The following is a 26,994-nucleotide window of genomic DNA, read 5'->3' as shown; positions in this document are numbered from 1 at the left end:
GTGACCGTAATTGACCGGTCTGGCCCTAAAAAGGCCAGACTTAATCTGACTCCAATTGGTCACTACACTCTGAATGGTGTTGGTTTACTGGTAGATCAGAGAAATAAGATTCAGGATTCGTCCAGTTAAAGTTAATAACAAGCTTTAGTGAAAAATGATATTGCAAAATACAAGAGTGTATGCATACAGATCAGATACTATACAGGTCTACCTTTCACCTATCAATCAGTCAAAGATTCCCCCAGCATCTGATGCCCTAAGTTAAAATGCTGTCTTATTTATCCAATTCCATCCGTCCCTGGTTGTGCTGTCATCAGTTTGGATCCAGTCCAGATCTTCTGGCTCCAGCCGGCTCTTAACGATTTTGTAACACACTGTAGGAAAAATGACCTTGACTTTTCCCATTCTCAGCTCAACAGAGACAAGTCGCTATTGTTGGATTTGAACACCTGTGTGTTTTAATCTCCTGCAAACTTTAAGGAGTTTTATGAGAGCCTGGTCATTTCCATACTTTGTGTCACAAATCCCGCGCTTGCAAAACGTTGACCATTGTTGCCTCGTTCCCTCCCCCGATCAGAGAAGATCTTTCTCACACTCCTTTTATAATGTCTAATCACTGTAAAACTAAATGGCCTCTCATAACCCAGGGTGCATAAAAAAGGCAACGAGGTCAACACCATGAACTCTAAAACCTCTTCTTAACACTTTTCACAAAATATATTCTAACAACACACACCTTGGTTTTCTCACTGTTGGTAATAGGTGGGAATGAGATCACGTGTCCCTCTGCATCCACTAGGCAGGGATACATTTCTTTTCCCTGCAGAAGCTGCAGGAATCTGTAAAAAAAAAAAAAAAAAATTGAGAGACAACATTATAAAAGGGCTTAAGCAAATGTAATAAATGACAAGGAGGTGATATTCTTTTGATGATAAACTTGAAAAATGATAAGATTCAACTCTGTCGGGGCTGTCAGCTGTCACGCACAGTGAAGAAGATTTGGTGTGTGACACTGAGCTTGTCAAGTTGTTGCTTTGTCTTCCTGACTGGTCTATATTAAACTTGCAGAAAGTCATGTAGGACTTTACATAAAACACACTGTGATGCATTGACCACAGATAAAAAAACAAAAAAAACATTAGTGGTTTAGATGATGTTATAAATCAGTCATGTCCGACATAATCAAGATCAACAGATCAATAATTGATTGATTAACTTTAATTAATTGACTTTAAAACCTATTTTTTCTGAATTTTCCTTTTATCACGTATGCCTACCGATTACAACTACCTGCAGAAATGTGGGCTAAATAAGCACGTGATGCCTTATAATGTGTTAACAAGGCATTGGTTGAAACAAAGTCAGTCTAAAGCTGTTGTCCAACCAACATACTTACACTGCCCTCATGTGTTCAAACCATGGACTGTAAAAATAGCATCCCAAGTTATACGGATGTCTTGTAAAAAAATAACAGGAACCTTTACAGGAACCTCAAACAAGTTACAGTAAAAAACAACAACTGGGAAAACCTGTTATTGCAAGTCTAAAACATGAACAAACTGAGAACTGTCATACGTTGTTGTGATGAGCGTAGCGTCATACATTAGGAAGACTATTTAGTCACACAAGCACATGAACTTACAAAAATGGGACTAAACTCCTCAGTCCACATCTCAAAATAAGGAGCTCTCCTTCAAGAAAATGTGAGAAATGAGAGAGAGAGGATTAGTGTATTTGTTATGGAAAAACCTGAACAGGTCGATGACTGCAACATTACCACAAGTAATGGACTTTGTATACCCTTTGAATTGGGAATTATATCCAAAGAGACAGGTCCGAAGGCCAGATAAATCTGTCTCCCGCGCCTTCTTTTATGGGATTTAAGTTTACCAAAACACAAGGATCAGTCTGAGACGATGAGTTCAGTTAACCAAAGTTTACTGAGTCCAGCTATCGGCGGGTGATGGCTTGTTAGCATCAAAATGGCGCCATAGGAGCTACGGGTTGTTGACAGACGCTTACCCCCTTGGACATATCAAGTTACGTCCACATCTACAAGGGTGAGTAACATAAATTAAGCACATAACATATGGCACTAGCATATAGCCTAGCTTCATATCCGTAAACAAATAGATTTTCTTTATAGCTAGATGGAACAACATATGACGGGCAGTATGTGTGTATTTAATTACCCAAATTTGTATTTTTTCCTTGTTTGGTTAACCATGTTCCTGGGGATTTGGCTAATTTCATGTTAGAGCCAATAGTAAAAACTAAACCGTAATATAACTGAAAAACAAAAGAAACTGGATTGTTTCTCAGTTTGTATCACTTTTGTGTGTTTTTCAGATATTGTTCTAAATTCTTATAACATTAGTATAAAAATAATTAAATTCATATCAGTCTGTTGTAAGTTGTAAGTACAATTTCACTACTATAATAAAACACTATTTAAAATAGCAGTCGTTTATTTTTACCCTAATGAAATCAATACAAAGTAAACTGAACAGAAAAGAACAAGTATTTTGTTTCAGTTTCTCTTCTTCCAGGTCTGAAGTACCCATGTTGATCTGCATCACAGCTGCACTGTGTGCATGGACCAGTGTTGCACAACCACACTACTGTGTTGTTTCAGTCAGTACATTACTCCCAACTCAAAATCCCATTGGTTCCACCTGTACTTACCTGTGTGCAGAGGGCAGGCAGCAGTGGCACAAACCAAGAACGTTGGCAAGTCTGATAATAATGTAATTGTAATTCAAATACTACAACTACACACACATCGTGTTACATACACTTATCATTTATTTATCTTGCTTAAATTCACAAGGTGCACAACCAGGCCCAGGAGAGAAAATTACTGTGATGTCCACAAAACCAAATCAGAGAAGGTAAGGTAAGAGATTAGTAATTATGTTAAAGAAAGCTATGTACACCTAATATCTTATGTGTTGATGTCTATGAATTTGTCTTAAATAGGAGCACACTATACAAAGACAAGAGTGGAGAGTTGCTGGATCTGTCTGTCCCCAAAGTGCCAGAGATCTACTAGGACTTTTTCCCGTTTCTCCACCATCACCTGCATAATCCAAGTGATAAAAGAGAGAACAAACTATTGTTTTCTCTGCTTACATGAATAGGTGCCTGTAATGTCTGCCGACATATACAATCAATTCAATAAATGTTGATAAGTATCACTGATATTTCTTAAATCATTGTAGTTTTTCAGAGCAATAAGATACAGATTATTAAAGCCATGTTCATATTTGCAACAAACTAAAACCCTAATCAAGGCAAATAGGTTTTTCATGTTCTCTAGCCTTCATAAAAAAAAAAACAGTACAATTACATTTACCAGAGCTGACACTTGTAGGTTGTTAAATGGCTTTAATTTACCTTGTCAAAACAATGAGTAATTCATAACAAACTGCACAATATTTGACCTAAAAAGCGTATGGTTCATACTCCTGTGAAGCAGTACACTTTGTCTGTAGTATTTACTGTAGCAGGAACATTGATATTGGCAAACAGATGACCTAGGCACAGGTGAGTTTGTGAGCAGGGTTATGATATGAATTAAAATAAAGATAAGATAAGCCTAGTGTTCACAAGAGGGATAATTCAGGTATGGCAACACAAAGAACAATTCAATTAAATAGGAGGTATATACAACTAGTAGAAGATAAATTAACTATATAAGAGCAATTAAGGTAAAGTTATGAGGTAGTAGCAAGCATAAAGTGATGTATAATCAATAGTAGGGAGTCAAGTCAACAGTGTACACCAGAATAATATATACTGTGATTAAGTAATGATACTTAGTGTTGTCTGTACTAATATAACAAAACAGAAAAATAATATAGTGTATGATGCAGTATGGAGAACATCCAAGTCCCATATGACCCCAAGAGACCTCAAGTGCAGATGTTGATGATTTTCACTACAAACAAAACTTGCAGATGGTTGTAGTCTGTAGCCAGCCATACAGTAGGTAGACCTGGAGCAGCAGGGTGACTTCTAGCTTTCATGGGTTTGTGATATGACACTGTGCAGCTGTGATGCAGCAGCTCAACAGTGGTCGAGCCCTTCGGCCCCACCTGGAAGAAAAGAAAGTAAAACAAAAGACAGGCAGAGATAATTTCATTGGTCAACACTACACCTGGCATTCTATTGGTTGAGGAATTTTAACATGGTTGTAACAGAAAAAATCCGAGAGCGCAGGAGAAATCAGAGAGCAGAAGATTTGCAAGCGCGCAGAAGCAGCCTGAGTGCAAGGAGAAGGGCCAAAGCTCCAAGCAGAAAGTTTGAGCAGAAGCAGGGCAAATCCAAGCACGAGCAGTGGCTAGTTGAGTGGGAGAGCAAGGTTTTGAGGGAAATTGTTACAAAACGTAAAATCAATGAGAAATGCTATCAAAATTTAAAGAATGCTCTCTTGAATAAAGACTCCATACCTCCAGGCCATACTGCAATCTTCACACACACACACACACACACACACACACACACACACACGCAAGGGTGGGGGTCAGTGTGGTGCAACTTCCTCTTCCGGTGTCACAAACACAATAGCATTCTGTTCCTGCTTTTTTGCTACTCTAACACTATATATGGTATAAGTAACAGCTTAAGAAAACCATTTGTGCGTCCGAGTCTTTCTTTGTACGGGGAGTACAGATGTGTCTCCTTCTGTAGACCTGTAACCAACTTCCTCAATGACTACACACAATTCTTTAGCAATGAGCACAACACCCTTAAACTGATTGGCACAAGCAGCTTTAAGTAATAACTGTCAACACATGCTATTATTTCTACACCTTCTAATGAGTTTTGTAATGCTGTCATATAATTTGTTCTGGGATTTATGCATGTCGACCCCATGGTCCCACCTCATAATATTTCTGTAATGTGAGTCGGCATACTGATAAACCAATTGCGCATGATCAAGCTATTGTATTGTAGGCCTATATAAGGCAAAGGCAGTTCTTGATCCAGCATAACAGCCTTACTGTTCGCCTCAGACCGGATCTTCTAAAACCATGCTCCGCTTCAGACTCAGCACCACACTGTGTAAGTAGCCTGCAACTGACAACTACAACATTAATTATGTGGATTCATGTAAAATTAGCAATTAAGTCTGATTTCTGCTGTCTTTTTAAAGATTATTTTTTTGGGGCTTTTCCCTTTATTATAGAGTGACAGTGGATAGATATGAAAAGGGGAGAGAAATGGGGGATGACACGCAGCAAAGGGTAGCAGGTCGGATTTAAACCGACGCTGCTGCAGGACTCAGCCAACACGGGGGGAACTGTCAAACTGGGTTAGCTAGAGGCTGCCCCTGATTTCTGCTGTCTTGCAGAAGAAACTAAATCTTTGATATAGGCTCTGTGATTGGAGTTTCAGGGTGCTGGGTAGGGTAAGACAGTAGGCTACATCCTTGTCTATTTGCCATAATACCATACCAATAGGCTACATCCCCAAAACACAGAGGCCGATTCGCACACATAACTTCTGTGTTTGGCGCAAAATGGTCAGTGGTGGAAGAAGTATTCAGATACTATACTTAAGTAAAAGTACTAATACCACAATGTAAAAATATTCTCTTAAAATTAAAAGTCCTGCAGTGAAAATGTTACTTAAAGTGGACATATTATGCTCTCTCTCTAAAAAACTATTCTTTTTTATTGTGCTTTGTCCTAAACCCCTGTCCCATGCACATTTGTCACAAATAGCTCAAATCGATGGGAAGAAAATTTCCACCTTAAATAACCTACCATATTTAGTGGTGGAATGTAACTAAGTACATTTACTCAAGTACTGTAGGCCCAGTGGTGTAGTCGAATGTATTGTAGTGGGTATATACATACAATACATTAGAATATTTTTTTAGAGAGAGCTTTGTAACTTTTGCTTATGTTGACTGGCACAGTTTGACGGTGATGTTTCTTTTCCAGTGCTGGCAGCAACATGTTCGCTCATGACAGCAGGTAAATTATCTGAGTGAATGTAATAACAATGATGCTTGCATTTATTTTCTGCATACAGTATGTGGCTTAAACACACTTTAACTTATTCTTTCATATCTGTTATTTTAGTTGTCTCCACAGAGAGAGCTATCACCTGTGGCAGCAACAGGAATGTCCAGCGCCTGAGCTGTGGTATGACTGAACTCTCTCAAGTCTGTGAGGCATTAAAACAATTTGGGCTTTAGTAACCAGAAAATATACTGTGGCAGAGAGAAACACCAAATACCTTAGCCCACTACGAACAGTATCGGCTGAGCCTGTAGAAATTTTAGGCTCAGTCAATATGACAAATAAAAATATAGTATTGCCATACAAATATAATGAAGTTGTTGAAGCCATTATACAACTCGTCTTGTTTACTCATTTATCCCTTGCTGTGTAACAGATGACGGAGTGATCAGTGTGCAGACAGCACTGTATGGACGTGCAGACGCTGTGACCTGCAGTGAGGGAAGACCTCCGGCACAGCTCGCCAATACAAACTGCTCTCAAGCGGGCACAGTGGACGTCGTCAAGAAAAGGTACACATTACATGTACAATCATATACTTTTTATTATTATTATTACATGTCTTCTAAATGGGACACTCTCTCCTAATTAGGTCAATGATTAAATGTCATTGAGCTTTCAAAAATGCATGCATCATTCAAATCATTTACATGAAATGAATCAAATGTATTACTTTGATGAGCTAGCCTATAACAGGAAATTGTGTTAAAAGTTAAAAGTTGTGCTAAAAACATGTTTGTAATGTGTTTCCTACAGGTGTGATGGCAAGAGGGAGTGTGAACTAAACATCAACGTTTTTTATACCTCTGATCCCTGCAAGCACACCTACAAATACCTGGACACCACCTACACCTGCCTCCCAGCAAGTGAGTCACATTGTCACATGTCTGCATGAAGAAAAGAAGCTGCAGGTTTCATAGAGTAATGTGATTCCTTCATGGTACTTTGACAGTTCACCTTGATGCCTGTGAGGGCTCTTTGGCGCAACTCCAGTGTGGTAATATTTATTTTTATATTTTGCATTTATGGTGGATTGATGTGATAAACATAATTACATTTTCAATGCATCAGACCTCTAAATCTTCACTACATTGTGGTCTTCCCCACCTTGCCAGTTGTACCACTTTTTCTTCCTTTTGTTTGACAGATCAAGGACAGGTTATATTTGTGTATGGTGCCGACTATGGACGTCGTGACCAGACCACCTGCATTTACCAACGGCCTCTCAATCAAGTTCAAAATATCTACTGCTCAAGGCCCACACGCAAAGTTGCTGACAGGTACAGCTGCACAACCTTTACTGAATATATTGATACAAATTAAGACTTCAAGAAGTGGGCGGGCAAGCCGGTGTGTCTTACAGAAGTATCCACGTACCGGACCACAGGGTGATCATCCCCGTACATATGGAATATGTGGAAAGATACGAAAGAGAAAGATAAGTCCAAATGAATTGAAATTCTTGCTAGGTTACCTTAGCCAGTTAGAAAGTAAAACTGACAAAAGAAGGGATCAAAGAAGGGAGGCATTTCACATGCACAAATCATTCAAGGCCTACAAAAATAAATCTGCTGTTTGTCTTTCAAAGTATGGGGCATGCAGACCGGTGAAGCATTGTAGAAGCTCAGTTTAGTGTGTTGTGTACTGCAGCAAGAAGGAACTGCAATCTGCAAAAATGATGACCTCTGACAAATTCTGAAGTCATGAGTGCATAGCGATTTTCTTTGCTGATAGACACGCTGAGCTGTTATAAGATATAAAGAAAATCACCACCTTTATAACGCAGTTCAGATTTCATATGCTCCATTGTGTTCAAAGCCTGTTTTCACTCATGTCACTCTGCATCCACAGCTGTGATGGGAAAAACAGCTGTACCATCGCAGCGAGCAACTCTGTGTTTGGAGACCCCTGCGTTGGCACCTACAAGTATCTGGAGGTGGCTTACACATGTGATTGTAAGTATATTAAAGGTCCATTTGGCTGTTCACTCTGGGACAGCCACAAAAAAACCTCACAGCGATGATAAAAATGTGTTGAATTACAAGTTGCTTAATTTGCCTGAATTGATTATTTTCTGTTCTTTTGCAGATTCTGGGACCTCTCTGCTTCCATAGAGTTTATCTATGTAGGCATACTGACGTTTCAGTCATATCACAATAAACATGCATTCAATTAAATACATTTGTCAGTTTGTTCATTGGCTAGAGAAATGTAAAACATAACCGCAGAATCCTGTTCCAGATACATAACTATGCTAAAAAAAACAATATGGAGTAGCTCGACCCATAAAGGTTGTTAAGAAGTTGAACTTTTGAGAGCGAAAAAATCCTCTGCTGCACAGGATTATGTTCATGTTCCCACATCGTTTGGTTAGGTAACATTAGTCTTGCATTGCCAGACCTATCTACACAGCGCTGCGGAGGAGCGTCTGGCGAGTCCACACAACATTCTGGGATAGGAGAAAAACATGCTCTGGTTTATTGGCATTTCTTTAAACCAATCACAATCGTGTTGGGCAGACGGTGCCTCTGCAAAATAGCCTCGGGAAGGAACTTGTGTACGTTCAAAGGTTATTTTAGTCGTGCAACAGAAAACTCAGATTGGACAGAGTCTAGCTAGCTTTCTGGATTTACCCTGCAGAGATCTGAGGAGCAGTTAACCACAGTCCTCATAAATCTGACATCTGGCCAAAATGAGGGACATCCGGCAGAATTTTCGGCAGCACTTGAACAATCCCAGAAGTGAAACGTCGTCGATATAGACTAGGTTAACGTTAGCAGCTGTAGCTACAATGGCTGACTAAAGAAAACACAAACCTACAGACACTCAAGCTAAACAAACACTGTGTGGCATATGTCTATGTATGAAAACAGGATTACATTTTATTAAGTATTAACAGAAAATATCAATACTTAAAGTTGATAAACAGTAACACAAATCTCAGGTCCAAGTTAATAAAGTCAATGTAAGTTGAACAATATAAAGTTTACCTTAAGGAAATATTATGGACATACAGTCTGATATGCTGATCGTGCTTTCAGAAAGCAGCAAAAGGATTTATTAACATATTGCATGTGGTTAAAAAAAGCTGTACATAAATCATATATGTTACATTCGTCAACAGGCAACACTTCAATCACAAGAAATTCTATAGGATCACATTTCCTGTGCTCCCTGAAGTAAAAGGATGTCATTTTGTTGCATGTTGTCAAACCTTAACCTTAATGTCCCACAGTGTTAATCTGTTACAATGACTTCATGGAGCGTGTGAATGAGTGTAAACCTCAGGTTGTCCACAGCAACGACTACCAAATAACGGTCAAGTTGCTGATGTCATCGGAGAGGTCGGTCTTCGACGGGTAGACGACCTTCAGGTTGCCGTCCTGGTCCACTGTGCGGACCTGCTGAACGATCAGTTGGCTGGAGGTCTCACTGCTGGCCACCGGCTCTTGTGGGCCTTCCCCTTCCCCGTCTGACCCCAATTCTCCGCCGTGAACTTGTTCAACTCTGCCATTTTCTGTGGTGAAACAGGAAATGCACTTCAAATGGGTGCTTTGTTGTTGCATTTATGAGATGGACTTGAACAGATTGTGTTAAACTGCAGACACATTTTTTAGATTGTTTCTGTGTTTTCTTTGATGCATTTTATTCAAAAATGAGAAACGCCTGAAGTTTCTGAGGTTAAGATTACAAATAAACACTAACAAAAAAGCAAGGTCAAATAGACCCAAAACAGGGCTTGGGAAAGAGGGAGGTAGTGAACCTAACGACAAGATGTGTCCCAAATCCATACTGTATACTAATTCTATGCAGTATGGACTACATGCTGATCGTTGTAATTTTACTTTGCACCTTATTTCTTGATGACATGTTTAATATTTGAATGACATCTTTATTTATCTAGTTACTTTATGATGGACATGTGAGAATATTGACTTTGTTAAGTTCTAATTTCTATTTGTTTCTTCCCAGATCCTCCAACCCATGTGTGTCTGTTCTGTCCTGTTCTGTTGTGATCCATTATCATTTGCCTCACCACCTTTTATTGAATAAATCTTCATTGAATGGACTGAACTTCTCTGTGGCTTAATCATGCGTTCTGACCGATGCCTCATGACAATGGCAATCAACCTCTAAAACTGAACCCTCCTTAACACTATTGATTAATCCATATTATCTACAAGTGGCAGAGCATCTAACTCATGGTGCTGTCTTTTAGTTTTCACATAAATAGTGATGACAAAGGTCCAGGCTCGGACCCAGACTCATTTAGAGAAAGATAACGATGTTCTAACCAATAGAAACAATGGCCAAAACTATGAAAATAAAATCCCAGTTGTAATTAACTTGACTCATTCGTTCTTGACAGAGAGAGGAAAAGTGAATCTTACTAAAATCAGAGTGTCCATAACATCTTTACAGGTCTGCAGGCTGGCTGCGCTCGTCACCTCCAAGAACAACTCTTTGGTAGACTTCTTGATCTGTAAAGTACAATCAGCTGATCATGTTATCATTTCTATTATACAGTGAGAAGACGGAGACAAACTGTGGGACAATGTGGCGTGTCAGATGTGTTACTGGGTTCAGTGTTCTCTGTGGACATAATTTCCACAGTATGACAGTATTCATATTAAATTCTCTCTCATGGGAGGATACAATTATGATAACCAGGAAAAAAAACAGACGCACACCCCTTGGTTTTCTCATTGTTGTGAGAAAAATGAGATCACATGTCCCTCTGCATCCACTAGGCAGGGATACATTTCTTTTCCCTGCAAAAGCTGCAGGTATCTGTAAAAAAAACAAAGTTTAAAGACAACATTATAAAAGGTCTTAAGCATATGTAATAAATACACAGCAGGTGATATTCTTTCGATGATAAACTCGAAAAACAATAAGATTCAACTCCGTCGGGGCTGTCAGCGGTGAAGATTCGTTGATTTGCAGGTTTCATTTTGGTGTGTGTGTGGCACTGAGCTTATCAAGTAGTTATTAGTCATTTTAAACTTGCAGAAAGTCATGTAGGACTTTACTTAAAGCACACTGTGATGCATTAACCACAGATTTAAAAAAAAAACCAGTGGTTTAGATGATGTTAAGTCCTTTCAGTTCTGTATTTTCTTTTTAACACGTACCGATTACAACTACCTGCAGAAGTGTGGGCTTAATAAGTACGTGATGCCTTATAATGTGTTAACAAGGCATTGGTTGAAACAAAATCAGTCTAAAGCTGTGGTCCAACCAACATACTTACACTGCCCTCGTGTGTTTAAACCATAGAGTGTAAAAACAGCATCCCAAGTTATACAGATGTCTTGTTCAACACTTTAATAGAAAGTGTTTTGGTATACAAGTTGTCTTTAATTTTGAAAATCAGTTTGTGTCTCAAACACAAAGGTTTTAACCTAAACTTTCCTCCCTGGACTCCAGCCTGCAGTTATCTAATGAGGATCTAAGTTGCACTGACTTGTGGAGGCCAGTGACATTCTGCCTCTTCTTCTGCTTCCTCAGCTCCTCCGCCTCCAGCTGAAGGTGTCTTATCAGCTCGACGGCCGTCATCTCCTTCCGACCCAGCGACACAACCTAAAAAACACGTGTTCTCATAAGAGCTTCATGGTGACAAATACAATAGATCAAGTAACAGCTGAACTGAAAATGACAAGAACTCACACAAGACTTACCTGAATGCCAATACAACTCTGATTAATTTAACTATCCGATGGGTTTACTGCATATGACATATTTTTGGTGTCCGGCTGGCATTAGAATTGACATACCTTCAGCTGGGTAGGTGGTTTGACATCATACATCAGGGGAGCTTTGAGAAGCTGCACATCATGAGTTGCAATGGTTGCGATGGTCCTTTTACCACACAAGTCGTCATGAAGCTTTGTCTAGAAAAACCACAGGTGAGTATTTTTTGTTACAACACTGCACACTTATTTTACTAGTCATGCACCACTAAACTGGTAGGCCTACAATGTATACCACCTTGGGAGGGGACCTTACCTGAGCCACCAGGAACCGTTTGAGTGCGTTTCCAGACTTCAGGTTCATGCCTCTGACCACCCAGCAGGTAGGTAAAGAGAGCACGCACGCACGCACACACGCGCGCGCACACATACACACACACACACACACACACACACACACACACACACACACACACACTTCATTTTTGCTGGCACAGATACATATTGTAATTGCAAGTCTATCTTATGTTGAGGTTACCAACCAAACTCTTTAAATATCTGCCATTTCCTGTGGCCGATTAGCTCAGTTTGCAGAGCAGGCGCACACATATAGAGAATTATTTCTTGATGCAGAAGGTGCAGGGTTGGAGTCCGACCTGAAACGGTTTTCCTGAATGTCTTCCCCCTCTCTCTCCCCTTTCACATCTGAGCTGTCCTATCATTAAAAGCGGAAATGCCCATAATAAATCTTTAAAAAATATATGTTTGACATTTTCGTGCTGCATTGTATATCAGCAAATGTGAAACCTCGTTAGCTAGAATTTCAGATATAGGTCTATGCACCATACATAGTAACAGCTTATAAATTTGGAGTAGGCTACATTTGATCCACCCAGTAGGAATGAATAAGAGCCAGTGCTTGGACAATAGATCTGGGATTGAAGTGCGGCCCACCTTTAGAGCAGCTAACTTGTGAACATCTCCACTCAGCTGTTCAATGGAGTTGTCAGAGTCGACCAGTATGCTGAGGAGATCTAGTCTCTCGGAGCAGAAATCAGCAGGGAAACCTGGGGCCTGTTGCACAAAACCAGGATAAGGGATTAAGCCGGGATGGAACATGGAGAGGCGGGGGGGATCCTCCCACACCGTGCAGCGGACTCTAAAGGAGACTTTTAGCGTCAATAACGACGACTATGGCACCTGACCAAACGTCCGTATTTTTCGAGATGGGAGTGAGAATGTGTTGGAATGCCACAAAGCTTCTTAATCTTTATTTTGGTGCCGTCACGCATCTTAGAGCTTGGGAGTGAGAAAAACAACATGAATAATAGGATATATTGTTTTACAGATATGCTTACAGTGTGTATTGAAGTCACTTACTTCTTTTTCTAGTTTTTGTCCAGTCATGTTTGTTCTGTATGAACATTAATTGTAGAAAGATATTTAGAATTATAGCGTATATAGATTTGTGGATATGGTTGTAAAACATATTCTCTCATTATGAATAAGCGTTGGAAATTAAGCCTAGTCCTTAGGGTAAATTGCCCGAGGAACATGAATTCCCTCTGCTCACTTTTAAGGCAACGTAGGCTAAATAATAAAACATTTTATTTATATAGTGCTTTACAGGCTACTCAAAGACACTTTACAGTAAAACCAGCACATTTAGCACATAAAAACAGATACAGCAATAAAACCAACACAAAACAAGCATATTAAAAGCAATTACAACTTTGTAAAAATGTGGAGTGACTAGTAGGCCCTAAGTAGATCTTTTTAAATCCTTACGCATTGTTTTGTCTGTTGGACTTTTTCTCTCTGTCTGATAACAACAGCCGTATTTCCCTTTTTGCATATTGTATGTTTCACCTCCTCGTAATTTTCCATTAACAGCTGCTGCTCAGCGGGTTAAACATATGCCGCACACGCTCTCCATTTCTGCATCAGTAAATCTGTGATCGATACCGTGGTCTATTTAAGAAAGCCGTGAACGTGCACTTATCCCAGCTATCTATACCTGGCTTGACATAGCTTCATCTTCTCATCCTGGCTCGGCAAACGTGCAACCGATTAAGCCGCGATGAGCGGACCACACTAAGTCAAGCTGCGCTTTTTCAGTTATCCTGGATTTCTTCATTCTACTTTTGTGCAACAGGCCCCTGGCCTTGTCCAAAGGCGCATGCGTATGGGCGTGGATTACAAATGTAAACACTTTGGGTTACAATTTATTTAGTATTTTTCGGTATTTGTGCAACACTTTTAAATAGTAGCCTATGTGTAACTCTATAGTAAAACGTACTCTTCCAACACAGTTAATGTATTACATATGTGTATACATTTAAACGTTAAGACATTGTAGATCTTAATATTTCAATTTAGAAATTATGACAGCTATTTAATATATTTTTACTTTACCACAAAGTTCATTTTTTCAGTGCACCTCATAATATTTCCGTAATGTGAGTCGGCATATTGTGAAACCAATTGATTTGTAGGCCTATATAAGGCAAAGGCAGCGCTTGATCCAGCATAACAGACTACAGGTGTGTCTCGTCAAGCTAGCGGCTGTCTTATTTCGCCTCAGACCGGATCTTCTAAAGCCATGCTCTGCTTCAGACTCCGCACCACACTGTGTAAGTTTGATTTATGTTGTCTTGCTGAAGAAGCTAGCTTGAAATTCCTGTGTGTTAAAAAAAATTACAAAAAAAACTGACTTTGTAACTCCTGCTTATGTTGACTTGCACATTTTGACAGTGATGTTTCTTTTCCAGTGCTGGCAGCAACATGTTCGCTCATGACAGCAGGTAAAGTATTGTGTGTGTGTGTGTGTATAAGTATAGAGTGAATGATAATGCTGATGCTTGCATTTATTTTCTGCATACAGTACGTGTCTTGAACACACCTTTAACTAATTCTTTCATATCTGTTATTTTAGTTCTCTCCACAAAGAGAGCTATCACCTGTGGCACCGAAGGGAATGTCCAGCGCCTGAGCTGCGGTATGACTGAACTCATGTCTGTGTCCACTGTATGGTACATTTAAGCAATATTACACTGAAGTGCCAAATATGACGTTAAATTAGAGACTGTTAGAACCGAGACGCCCCAACTCCATAGATGTATTAAGTTTCCTGTATCTGTGTCGCGTGGGCTCCGTCAATCAAAATGTCTGCTGTGAACGGTCCATTGAGTCCAATGGGAGAAGTGAACGTGCTTGCATATTATGAGCGATCCTTTCCCCATAGTGACAAGTAAATATTGGACTAATTTCTCACAAGCCACATCTCCAGAAAATTTTGCCACTAAAATAGCGTTTTTCAGACTACACTTCAGCTCAGGAGAAAATAACTTAGTTTGAGACCCGTTTCTAAACCGTACTAAAATGACTAAACTCTCACGAGATCTGGCAACGCAGAGCAGTTAACGTTCGTAAACTCCAGTGATGCTAAATGTCTTAGCTTTGTACATATCTAACGTTAGCAAAAGAACGTTAATAAATCATTCAAATAACTTTTCATCCATCGACACGACGTTCACTACATGTTTAAATGAGGCCACGCCCCTTTAGGAGACAGGAAGTGTGTACTGTTTCGTAAATGGGATATTTGGCTAAATTAAAACCTCCAGTGTAATATTGCAATTATACAGCAACGGTTACAACAATAAAAGTTCTAATCAAACTATTCATATTGTGGGGCAATTCGCTCTCAAAATAAAAAGGTAATTGACGATTTTTAGTCAGCCAGTCAACTGAAGCTAACGTTAGCTTTGTAGAGATTGTGAGATTTCCCAACTAAAATATAAACGCCAAACTACTTTGCTAGCACAGAGCGTAACCAATCATTTAATCTGATGAATCACTTTATATACTAGTTGGAGAGCTTTTGTGTGTTCCACTGGTTTCTGAATTACTTGCATGAATATGAATGAAATAGATAGAAAAATACCCACTCCTTACTGTTAACGCAAATGGTGGAGCGATATTTCTAGTGATGCGCCAGGTGTGCTCAAATTGCCCTGGGTGTGCTGATTTGGGCAACTTTCTAAATGTCTAGTTGACCAATAAGCTGTCAGGTCGGATCTACTCTTATAATTAGGTTTGAAGGCCTTGATAAACTGCCTCAACCAGTGTTGAGACATTTTTGGGCTTTGGTAACCAGAAAATATACTGTGGCAGAGAGACTCGCCATCTCTCTACAGCCACAAACTAATTCCACCATGAACTGTTAACACCAAATACTTTAGCCCACTACGAACAGTATGGGCTTGTAGAAATTTTAAGCTCAGTCAATGACAAATATATTATTGCCATACAAATGTAATGAAGTGTGGTGTGTTTTTTTTTTTTTTTCTTTTCTCTCCCTTGCTGTGTAACAGATGTCGGAAGGATCAGTGTGCAGACGGCAGTGTATGAACGTGGAAACGCTGTGATCTGCGTCAAGTTAAGACGTGGGGCAATGCCCTTAAGACCGTGCTCTCAAGTGGGCACAGTGGATGTCGTCAAGGAAAGGTACACATTGCATGTACAATCATAGAATATACTTTTTAAAATATTACATGTATTCTAAATTGGACACTCATTACATCAATGTTGATGAGCTAGCCTATAACAGGAAAGTGTGCGCCTCACCAACTGCAGCAGATCTTAGTCACTACGTAATGCTGCTGTATGCAGCAGATGTGAAGATATGATTTGCATACAGGTAGAAATAAATACCATATGGTTATGTAAACTAACTGAAGATCTTCTCAACTCCTGTCCTTCTGTTTACTCCTCATGAAGAGGGTAACATAGAATTAAACACTGAGACTGTCTCCAGGGAGACAGTATTTTCTAAAGGTCACCAAACACTACATCTAAAGGTGACTGAACAATGACATGATACTGCATATTAAAACAAGTTATACCTCACGCAGTCTACGTTTCACACTATTGCACTTAAATAGTTGCTACAGTATTTCCACTATTTGTAGTTTTAGTGAGCTCTTGCTTTGTGCTAAAACATGCTTGTAATGTGTTTCCTTACAGTTGTGATGGCAAGAGGGAGTGTGAACTAAACATCAACATTTTTCATACCTCTGATCCCTGCTATGGCATCACCACATACCTGGACACCACCTACACCTGCGTCCATTCAAGTGAGTCCTATCATGTCCAAGTGAAACGAAAGCCTAAAAGAAGCTGCAGGTTTTAGTGAAATGTAACGTTATTCCCTCATGTTCACTTTAACAGTTCACCTTGTTGCCTGTGAAGGCACTTTTGCGCAACTCCAGTGTGGTAATGTTTCCTTTTTTGGCATTTACGGTCAATCGATGTAATATAATTTCAATGCATCAGACCTCTAAATCTTCACTACATTGTGGTCTTCCCCACCTTGCCAATTGTACCACTTGTTCTTCCTTTTGTTTGACAGATCAAGGACAGGTTATATCTGTGAATGGTGCTGACTATGGACGTAGTGACCAGACCACCTGCATTTACCAACGGCCTCTAGATCAAATTCAAAATATCTACTGCTCAGGCCCCACACCCCAAGTTGCTGAAAGGTACAGCTGCACAACCTTTACTGAAATATATTGATAAAAATTAAGACTTCAAGAAACTATTTCCTATTGGCCCAGATGATTCCAAATTAATTGGAATTCATGCATGGTCATTTAGAGAAGTTGACAAAAGGGATCAAAGAAGGGAGGTATTTCACATGCAAGACATTCAAGGCCTATAAAAATACATCTGGAGTTTTTCAAAGTATGGGGCATGCTAGTCTATATCCTTGACGTTCCACTGCCGGGATTGCTCCGGTGCCACAGGAAATTCCACCGGATGCATGCATTTTCGCCGATGTCTGTTTCCTTCCGCTTTCTTTGTGTTGGAATTTTAAACTCAGTAGATTTGAGGACTATGGTTAACTGCTCCTCAGATCTCTGCATGGTAAATTGAGACCTAGCTAGACCATCTGTCCAATCAGTTTTCTCTCGCACGACCATTTCGCAGCGACTCCATGCTGAGTTTTGCACCGCCAGTGACAATTGTGACTGGTTTAAAGAAATGCCAATAAACCAGAGCACGTTTGTCTCCCATCCTGGAATGCTCTGTGGACTAGCCAGACCCTCCTCCACTCCAGAGAGTGGCTGGTCTGGCAAAGCAAGACTAGGGACATGCAGACCAGTGAAGCATTGTATGACATTCAGAGTGAACTGCAATCTGTAAAAATGGTGACAGCTATAATAGTCTGTAGCCATGCGTGCATTGGAGATTTTTCTTTGCTGATACACAGGCTGAGCTTTTATAACTAAAGAAAATCACCACCTTGATACTGCAGATCAGATTTCATATGCTCCATATTATTCAAATCCTGTTTTCACTTGGCATCCACAGCTGTAATGGAAAAAACCGCTGTACCATCGCAGCGCGCAACTCTGTGTTTGGAGACCCCTGTGTCGGCACTTACAAGTACCTAAAGGTGGCTTACACATGTGATCGTAAGTGTCTTAAAGGTCCATTTGGCTGTTGGCTCAGGAACGGCCACAAAAACTCACAGCGACGATAAAAGTTAATACCTTAACTTATCAGTTGCTTTTATTGCCTGAATTGATTATTTCCTGTTCTTTTGCAGATCCTGTGACCTCTCCGCTTACATAGTTTATCTATGTAGGCATACCGACATTTCAATATCACAATAAACATGCGTTTAATTAAATACATTTGTCAGTTTGTTCATTGGCTAGAGAAATGTAAAACATAACCACAGAATCTTGTTCCAGATACATAAATATAAAAATGTGTTACATTCGTCAACAGGCAACACTTCAATCACATAATTCTATAGGATCACATTTCCTGTGCTCCCTGAAGTAAAAGGATATCGTTTTTGTTGCATGTTGTCAAAACTTAATGTCCCACAGTGTTGATCTGTTACAATGACTTCATGGAGCGTGTGAATGAGTGTAAACCTCGGGTTGTCCACAGCAACGACTACCAAATAACGGTCCAGTTGCTGATGTCATCGGAGAGGTCTGTCTTCAACGGGTGGAAGGTTGTCTAAGCAATCCATTTTAACGTTTAACTGGATATTGATTGCAGATATCCATAATTCAACTCTTCCTAGTCAAAAACAACTCGGATATCCACAATGTCACTTACTAGTACAAATGACGTCACGTTTCCCATTCATGTGTATGGGCCTTTCAATTTCAGATACAGTCAGGTCCATAAATATTGGGACATCGACACAATTCTAATCTTTTTGGCTCTATACACCACCACAATGGAGTTGAAATGAAACAAACAAGATGTGCTTTAACTGCAGACTTTCAGCTTTAATTTGAGGGTATTTACATCCAAATCAGGTAAACGGTGTAGGAATTACAACAGTTTGTATATGTGCCTCCCACTTTTTAAGGGACCAAAAGTAATGGGACAGATTAACAATCATAAATCAAACTTTCACTTTTTAATACTTGGTTGCAAATCCTTTGCATTCAATTACAGCCTGAAGTCTGGAACGCATAGACATCACCAGACGCTGGGTTTCATCCCTGGTGATGCTCTGCCAGGCCTCTCCTGCAACTGTCTTCAGTTCCTGCTTGTTCTTGGGGCATTTTCCCTTCAGTTTTGTCTTCAGCAAGTGAAATGCATGCTCAATCGGATTCAGGTCAGGTGATTGACTTGGCCATTGCATAACATTCCACTTCTTTCCCTTAAAAAACTCTTTGGTTGCTTTCGCAGTATGCTTCGGGTCACTGTCCATCTGCACTGTGAAGCGCCGTCCAATGAGTTCTGAAGCATTTGGCTGAATATGAGCAGATAATATTGCCCGAAACACTTCAGAATTCATCCTGCTGCTTTTGTCAGCAGTCACGTCATCAATAAATACAAGAGAACCAGTTCCATTGGCAGCCATACATGCCCACGCCATGACACTACCACCACCATACTTCACTGATGAGGTGGTATGCTTTGGATCATGAGCAGTTCCTTTCCTTCTCCATACTCTTCTCTTCCCATCACTCTGGTACAAGTTGATCTTTGTCTCATCTGTCCATAGGATGTTGTTCCAGAAATGTGAAGGCTTTTTTAGATGTTTGGCAAACTCTAATCCGGCCTTCCTGTTTTTTGAGGCTCACCAATGGTTTACATCTTGTAGTGAACCCTCTGTATTCACTCTGGTGAAGTCTTCTCTTGATTGTTGACTTTGACACACATACACCTACCTCCTGGAGAGTGTTCTTGATCTGGCCAACTGTTGTGAAGGGTGTTTTCTTCACCAGGGAAAGTATTCTTCGGTCATCCACCACAGTTGTTTCCCGTGGTCTTCCGGGTCTTTTGGTGTTGCTGAGCTCACCGGTGCGTTCTTTTCTTTTTTAAGAATGTTCCAAACAGTTGATTTGGCCACACCTAATGTTTTTGCTATCTCTCTGATGGGTTTGTTTAGATTTTTTCAGCCTAATGATGGCTTGCTTTACTGATAGTGACAGCTCTTTGGATCTCATATTGAGAGTTGACAGCAACAGATTCCAAATGTAAATAGCACACTTGAAATGAACTCTGGACCTTTTATCTGCTCCTTGTAAATGGGATAATGAGGGAATAACACACACCTGGCCATGGAACAGCTGAGCAACCAATTGTCCCATTACTTTTGGTCCCTTAAAAAGTGGGAGGCACATATACAAACTGTTGTAATTCCTACACCGTTCACCTGATTTGGATGTAAATACCCTCAAATTAAAGCTGAAAGTCTGCAGTTAAAGCACATCTTGTTCGTTTCATTTCAACTCCATTGTGGTGGTGTATAGAGCCAAAAAGATTAGAATTGTGTCAATGTCCCAATATTTATGGACCTGACTGTATCCACGTCATTCTTCCTATCCAGAACATTCCAGATATATGCAATAGAATTATTACCAAGCAGAACTTTTTTTTTTTTTTAAGATATCAACAATACAATTGTCACTGGTCAGAACTAGAGTGAGCTATTTTGGCATTCATTCTTTTTCCTTAACGGCCGTTAATATTTCACATAAAATTACATTCTGAATGGGATGCATTACTATTATAGATATCCACAATTGTATTTTCCTAGTAAAATTGTAGTTTGTATCTGTAATGACATTTTTACTAGTCAGAATGTATTTTGATAGTCAAAATTACAATATAGATATCTGGAATGTTTGTTTCATTTTGGATATCTGAAATTAGAGTTTTGACTAGTAACGATTGTAGATATCTGAAATGGGAGTCCTTCCTAGTAGTAATTCTTTTGCAGATATCTGGAATGTTCATTCTGGATAGGAAGAATGACGTGGGTTTGGAATTGAAAGCCCCATACACATGAATGGGAAACGTGACGTCATTTGTGCTAGTAAGAATGACATGGATAGCTGAAATGACACTCGTCACCTCCAAGAACAACTCTTTGGTAGACTTCTTGGTCTGTTAAGTACAATCAGTTGATCATTTATATGTATCACGAGAAGACCGACAAACTGAGGGACAATGTGGCATGTCAGATGTGTTATTGGGTTCAGCTTTCTTTGTTGACATCATTTCCACCGTATGCCAGTATTAAATATGAATTTCTCTCTTATGGGAGGATACAATTATAATAACCAGGAAGAAAACAGATATACACACCTTGGTTTTCTCACTGTTGGTGGGAATGAGATCACATGTCCCTCTGCATCCACTAGGCAGGGATACATTTCCCTGCAGAAGCTGCAGGTATCTGTGAAATCGGTGATATTCTTTCGATAAGTTGGAAAAATAAGATTCAACTCTGTCGGGGCTGTCAGCTGTCACGCACAGTGAAGAAGATTTGGTGTGTGACACTGATCTTGTCAAGTTGTTGCTTGATCTTCCTGAGTGGTCTATATTAAACTTGCAGAAAGTAATTTAGGAATTTATAAGTCAGTCATGTATCATAATCAAGATCAACAGATCAATAATCTCTTTAAATCCTTTTTTTTTTTGCATTTTCCTTTCATTACATAGGCCTACCAATTGAAGTATGCTATGCCTTATGTGTTAACAAGACATTGGTTGAAACAAATCAGACTAAAGCTGTGGTGCAACCAATATTCTTACACTGCCCTCATGTGTTCAGATCATACTGTAAAAATAGCATACCAAGTTACACAGATGTCTTGTACAACACTTTAATAGAAAAGTGTTTTGTTATACAAGTTGTCTTTTATTTTAAAAATCAGTTTGTGTCTCAAACACAAAGGTTTTATCCAAAACTTTCCTCCCTGGACTCCAGCCTGCAGTTATCTAATGAGGATCTTTCAAAACCCTTTCCTCAACAGAGAACAGAGAGTCATAAGTTGCACTGACTTGTGGAGGCCAGTGATATTCTGTCTCTTCTTCTGCTTCCTCAGCTCCCCAGTTCCAATGAAGTTGGGACGTTGTGTAAAACTTAAACAGAATACAATGATTTGCAAATCCTTTTCAACCTATATTCAATCGAATACACTACAAAGACAAGATATGCAATGTTCAAATATTTTTTCAAATATTCACTCATTTTTAATTTGATGCCTGCAACACTTTCCAAAAAGCTGTGACAGGGGCAACAAAAGACTGGGAAAGTTGAGGAATGCTCAAAAAGCACCTGTTTGGAACGTTCCACAGGTGAACAGGTTCATTGGAAACAGGTGAGTGTCATGATTGGGTATAAAAGGAGCATCCCCAAAAAGGCTCATTCATTCACAAGCAAGGATGGGGAGAGGTTTGCCACTTCATCAACAACTGCGTAAGCAAATATTCCAATTGTTTAAGAAGAATGTTTAGGCTGCAAGTGACAACTGCAACACTAATTATGTGGGTTCATGTAAAATTAGGAATTAAGTTTGATTGCTGAAAAAGCTAAAGCTTATAGGTTATGTGATTGGAGTTTCAGGGTGCTGGGTAGAGTGTCAGGGTAAGACAGTACATCATTGCCCATTTGCCATAATACCAATGGGCTACGTTCCCAAAACAGAGGCCGATTCACGCACAACTTCTGTATTTGGCGCAATATGGTAGGTTATTTGTGAAAATTTTTCTCATCGACTACAGTTATTTGTAACAAATGTAAGTCAGGTAAGAGACAGGTTTACTGAACTCAGCCTTTTCCCCCTAAGGGTAAATTTCTTTCTTTTTTTTTTTTTTAATCCAACCATCTAGCATGGGACAGGGGTTTAGGATAATGCACAATAAATAAAAAAATTAACTTTTGCTTATGTTTGGCTGGCACAGTTTGACATTGATGTTTCTTTTCCAGTGCTGGCAGCAACATGTTCGCTCATGACAGGTAAAGTATCTGAGTAAATGATGATGCTGATGCTTGCGTTTATTTTCTGCATACAGTATGTGGCTTGAACACACTTTAACCTCTTTCATGTTATTTTAGTAGTCTCCCTAGAGAGAGCTGTCACCTGTGGCAGCGACGGGAATGTCCAGCGCCTGAGATGTGGTATGACTGAACTCTCTTAAGTCTTTGTGTCCACTGTGAGTGGTACTTGCGGTTTGAAGGCCTTGACAAACTGACTCAACCAGTATTGAGGCAATAAACCTTTTGGGCTTTAGTAACCAGAAAATGTACTGTGGCTGAGAGACACCCCCCTCCTCCTCCTCCTCCTATCTCTCAACAGCCGCAAACTAATTCTATCATCCTCTGAAGAGGAGAGAGAACCGTATCAGCTGAGCCTGTAGAAATTTTAGGCTCAGTCACTAAGACAGACAAAAATATTATTGCCATATAATTGAGCCATCTTGTTAATTTTTCCCTTGCTGTGTAACAGATGACGGAGTGATCAGTGTGCAGACAGCACTGTATGGACGTGCAGACGCTGTGACCTGCAGTGAGGGAAGACCTCGGGGACAGCTCGCCAATACACACTGCTCTCAAGCGGGCACAGTGGACGTCGTCAAGAAAAGGTACACATGTACAATCACAGAATACTTATTTGCATGTATTCTAAATGTGAGTTATTAGGGCCATTATTCAATGCCACTGAGCTTTCAAAAATGAATGCATCATTCAAATGTAGTACTTTTGATGAGCTAGCCTATAACAGGAAAGCTTGCACCTCACCAACTGCAGCAGATCTCCAATTTGTCACGTCGTAATACTTTTGTATGCAGCAGAGATGAAGTGAAGAGCTCATTTGCAAACGGGTAGAAGAAATGAAGACATTACGTCATGATCTTCATATCAACTAATCTGCTGTCATTCTGTTTTTATTTTTCATAAAGAGGGTAACATAGAATCAAACATGGAGAATATGTCTCCAGGGACACAGTATTTCTAAAGGTCAAACTATTTTCATCAAACACTACATAGTGCAGGTGAATGAACAATGATGTGATACTGCATATTAAAACGAGTGGTACCTCACACAGTACATGTCTCACAATACATATTGCACTGAAATAGTAGTTGCTACAGTAGTGACACCATTTTGGTTTAAGTGAGCCTTTGTTTGTGCTAAAACATGCTTATGTGTTTCCTACAGGTGTGATGGCAAGAGGGAGTGTGAACTAAACATCAATGTTTTTTATACCTCTGATCCCTGCAAGCGCACCTACAAATACCTGGACACCACCTACACCTGCCTCCCAGCAAGTGAGTCACATTGTCACATGTCTGCATGAAGAAAAGAAGCTGCAGGTTTCATAGAGTAATGTGATTCCTTCATGGTACTTTGACAGTTCACCTTGATGCCTGTGAGGGCTCTTTGGCACAACTCCAGTGTGGTAATATTTCTTTTCATTTATGGTTATATATATATATATATATATATATATATATATATATATATATATATATATATATATATATATATATATATATATATATATATATATATATATATATATATATATATATATATATATAAAAACTAAATCTTCACTACATTGTCTTCTCCACCTTGCCAAGTGGACTGCTTGTTTTTTTCCTTGACAGATGAAGGACAGGTTATAGCTGTGTATGGTGCCGACTATGGACGTAGAGACCAGACCACCTGCATTTACCAACGGCCTCTCACTCAAATTCAAAATATCTCCTGCTCAAGCCCCACAGGCAAAGTTGCTGACAGGTACAGCTGCACAACCTTCAATGTAGAGAAAGATCAAGACTTCAAGAAACTATTTCCGATTTGCACAGATGGATAAGTCCAAATGATTTGGATTTCTTGCAAAGTTCCCTCAGTCAGAAAGTAAAAAGAAAAACCCGGCAGACGGGCTCAAAGAAAGGAGGCATTTCACATGCACAAATCATTAAAGGCCTGCAAAAATACATCTGGTGTTTGCAAGTATGGGGCATGCAGACTGAAGTAGTGTAGAAGTTCAGTGTCTTGTGTACTGCAGCAAGAAGGAACTGCAATCTGCAAAAATGATGACCTCTATGACAGTAGTAATGCATATATGGGTGGGGTTTTTTTTTTTTTTCCTGGTCTGATAGACGGGCTGAGATTTCATAACAAAGAATCACCTTTTTAATAACGTGGCTCAGATTTCATATGCTCCATTGTGTTCAAAGCCTGTTTTCACTCATGTCACTTTGCATCCACAGCTGTGATGGGAAAAACAGCTGTACCATTGCAGCGAGCAACTCTGTGTTTGGAAACCCCTGCATCGGCACCTACAAGTACCTGAAGGTGGTTTACGCTTGTAACTGTGACCGTAAGTATCTTAAAATTCAGCTGTTCACTCTCGAACAACCCAAAAAAGCACTCAAAGTGACGATAAAAGGTAAAGCAATGGCTTATCAGTTGCTTAATTGTCTACATTTTAATATTTCCTGTTCTTTTGCAGATCCTGCGACCACTCCGCTTCCATAGAGTATCTATGTAGGCATACTGAAGTTTCAGTCATGACAATAAACATACATTCAATTAAATGCATTTCTCAGTTTGTTCATTGGCTAGAGAAATGTAAAACATAACTGCAGAATCCCAGATACAACTGTACTACAAACAATATGGAATAGTTTGACCCATAAAGGTTGTCAAGAAGCTGACCTTTTGAGAGCGAAAAAATCCCTTTCTGCACAGAATGCAGTTTGTTTGAACATCGTTTGGTTAGGTAACAGTCTTATTGCCAGACCTATCTACACAGCTCTGCGGAGGAGCGTCTGGCGAGTCCACACAACATTCTGGGATAGGAGAAAAACATGCTCTGGTTTATTGGCATTTCTTTAAACCAATCTTCATGGCGGACGGTACCTCTGCAAAATGGCCTCGGGAAGGAACGTTTTTGTGGAACGTGTACATTGAAAGGTTTTAGTCGTGCAACTGAAAACTGGTCAAGCTAGCGGTCTGGATTTACCCTGCAGAGATCTGAGGAGCAGTTAACCACAGTCCTCATAAATCTGACATCTGGCCAAAATGAGGGACACCCGGCAGAATTTCCAGCACCACTAACAATCCCGGAAGTGAAACGCCATCAATATGGACTAGGTTAAAGGAGAATTCCGGCCAATTTTTGTTCATCTTGATCGCTATAAATATGCGTGTATTTTCGTTTGAAAAAACCCGACCCAAATCGGTGCTGTCTACACGGAGTAGCTGCAGCTACGTGTACAAGCTTCCACTGAGCTAAAACTGCAGTTGTCAGGGCAAGTTTTAGAGTGCCTTTTGTGCCTCTTAACAGACCCAAAATGCAATTTTTAAAATGTCTGCAACGTGAACAGGGCCCTTACGTGACAAGATGCGTTTTCAACTCTGACACTGTCTAAATTCACCTGGTCCCTGTCTCAATCCTGCTGCTAGCTGCCGTCCGGTGAGTGTTCAGCCAGGCTTCGGTGATTATCATCCCGACAACAATCCATGGAGCGGCGGTGGTCTGGCTGTCCTCCAGAGGACAGGTCATGCCTTCGTGACGAAAACTTGAAGTTTATCCCCCTCCCCTCAAAAACAGGCCTGTGGCTCCGCGTTGACCGCACTCCTTTGGGTCAGGTTTTTTTGTTTTCCCTCAAACGAAAGTACACTCATTAATAGCGCTCAAGATTAACCCAAAATTGGCTGGAATTCTCCATAATATTAGCAGCTGTAGCTACAATGGCTGCACCCAAACCTACAGACACTCGAGCTAAAGAAACACTGGCATGTGGTAAAATGTATGAAAACAGGATTTACATTTGAAGTAACTCACTATTTGCTGCTTAAATTCTATATTTAAGTTAACGCAAATCTTCAGGTCTAAGTTAGTATATGTAAGTTTAACAATGTTACCTGAAGGATACTTGTCTAGTTTGTAAACACTAAAATAAGGATATTTGGACA

The 26,994-nt window shown here is 39.8% G+C and overlaps 2 protein-coding genes across 2 annotated transcripts; both read left to right on the top strand.

The window, feature by feature from the left end:
- The first annotated feature begins 4,873 nt into the window (after window positions 1-4,873).
- LOC144520182 (uncharacterized) lies at window positions 4,874-18,415 on the top strand. Its single transcript, XM_078253849.1, has 19 exons — window positions 4,874-5,067; window positions 5,952-5,984; window positions 6,093-6,179; window positions 6,409-6,544; window positions 6,789-6,898; window positions 6,985-7,029; window positions 7,180-7,312; window positions 7,884-7,987; window positions 9,321-9,502; window positions 11,544-11,669; window positions 14,262-14,358; window positions 14,497-14,529; window positions 14,661-14,723; window positions 16,102-16,234; window positions 16,754-16,863; window positions 16,958-17,002; window positions 17,139-17,271; window positions 18,104-18,207; window positions 18,342-18,415. Exons 1-19 carry the CDS (start codon window positions 5,037-5,039, stop codon window positions 18,365-18,367), a joined length of 1,731 nt encoding a protein of 576 aa, XP_078109975.1. The 5' UTR covers window positions 4,874-5,036; the 3' UTR covers window positions 18,368-18,415.
- Window positions 18,416-23,011: 4,596 nt separating this feature from the next.
- On the top strand, window positions 23,012-25,551 carry LOC144520181 (L-rhamnose-binding lectin SML-like). The gene is made up of 8 exons (XM_078253848.1): window positions 23,012-23,018; window positions 23,118-23,180; window positions 23,509-23,644; window positions 24,223-24,332; window positions 24,419-24,463; window positions 24,675-24,807; window positions 25,284-25,393; window positions 25,526-25,551. Exons 1-8 carry the CDS (start codon window positions 23,012-23,014, stop codon window positions 25,549-25,551), a joined length of 630 nt encoding a protein of 209 aa, XP_078109974.1.
- Window positions 25,552-26,994: the final 1,443 nt, after the last annotated feature.

This window comes from Sander vitreus, chromosome 7 (assembly GCF_031162955.1).
Source record: "Sander vitreus isolate 19-12246 chromosome 7, sanVit1, whole genome shotgun sequence".
Taxonomy (NCBI): domain Eukaryota; kingdom Metazoa; phylum Chordata; class Actinopteri; order Perciformes; family Percidae; genus Sander; species Sander vitreus.
The sequence above is the reverse complement of the archived record's forward strand: the minus strand, read 5'-3'. Positions and strand labels throughout refer to the sequence as shown.

Bases quoted from the DNA above. Each gene is read 5' to 3' on its own strand.
- LOC144520182 (XM_078253849.1), top strand. From the start codon at position 5,037: ATGCTCCGCTTCAGACTCAGCACCACACTGT. The intron at 5,985-6,092 runs GTAAATTATCTG...CTGTTATTTTAG, and splicing joins ATGTTCGCTCATGACAGCAG to TTGTCTCCACAGAGAGAGCT. The intron at 6,545-6,788 runs GTACACATTACA...TGTTTCCTACAG, and splicing joins GTGGACGTCGTCAAGAAAAG to GTGTGATGGCAAGAGGGAGT.
- LOC144520181 (XM_078253848.1), top strand. The intron at 23,181-23,508 runs GTATGACTGAAC...GCTGTGTAACAG, and splicing joins TGTCCAGCGCCTGAGATGTG to ATGACGGAGTGATCAGTGTG. The intron at 24,333-24,418 runs GTGAGTCACATT...GTACTTTGACAG, and splicing joins CTACACCTGCCTCCCAGCAA to TTCACCTTGATGCCTGTGAG.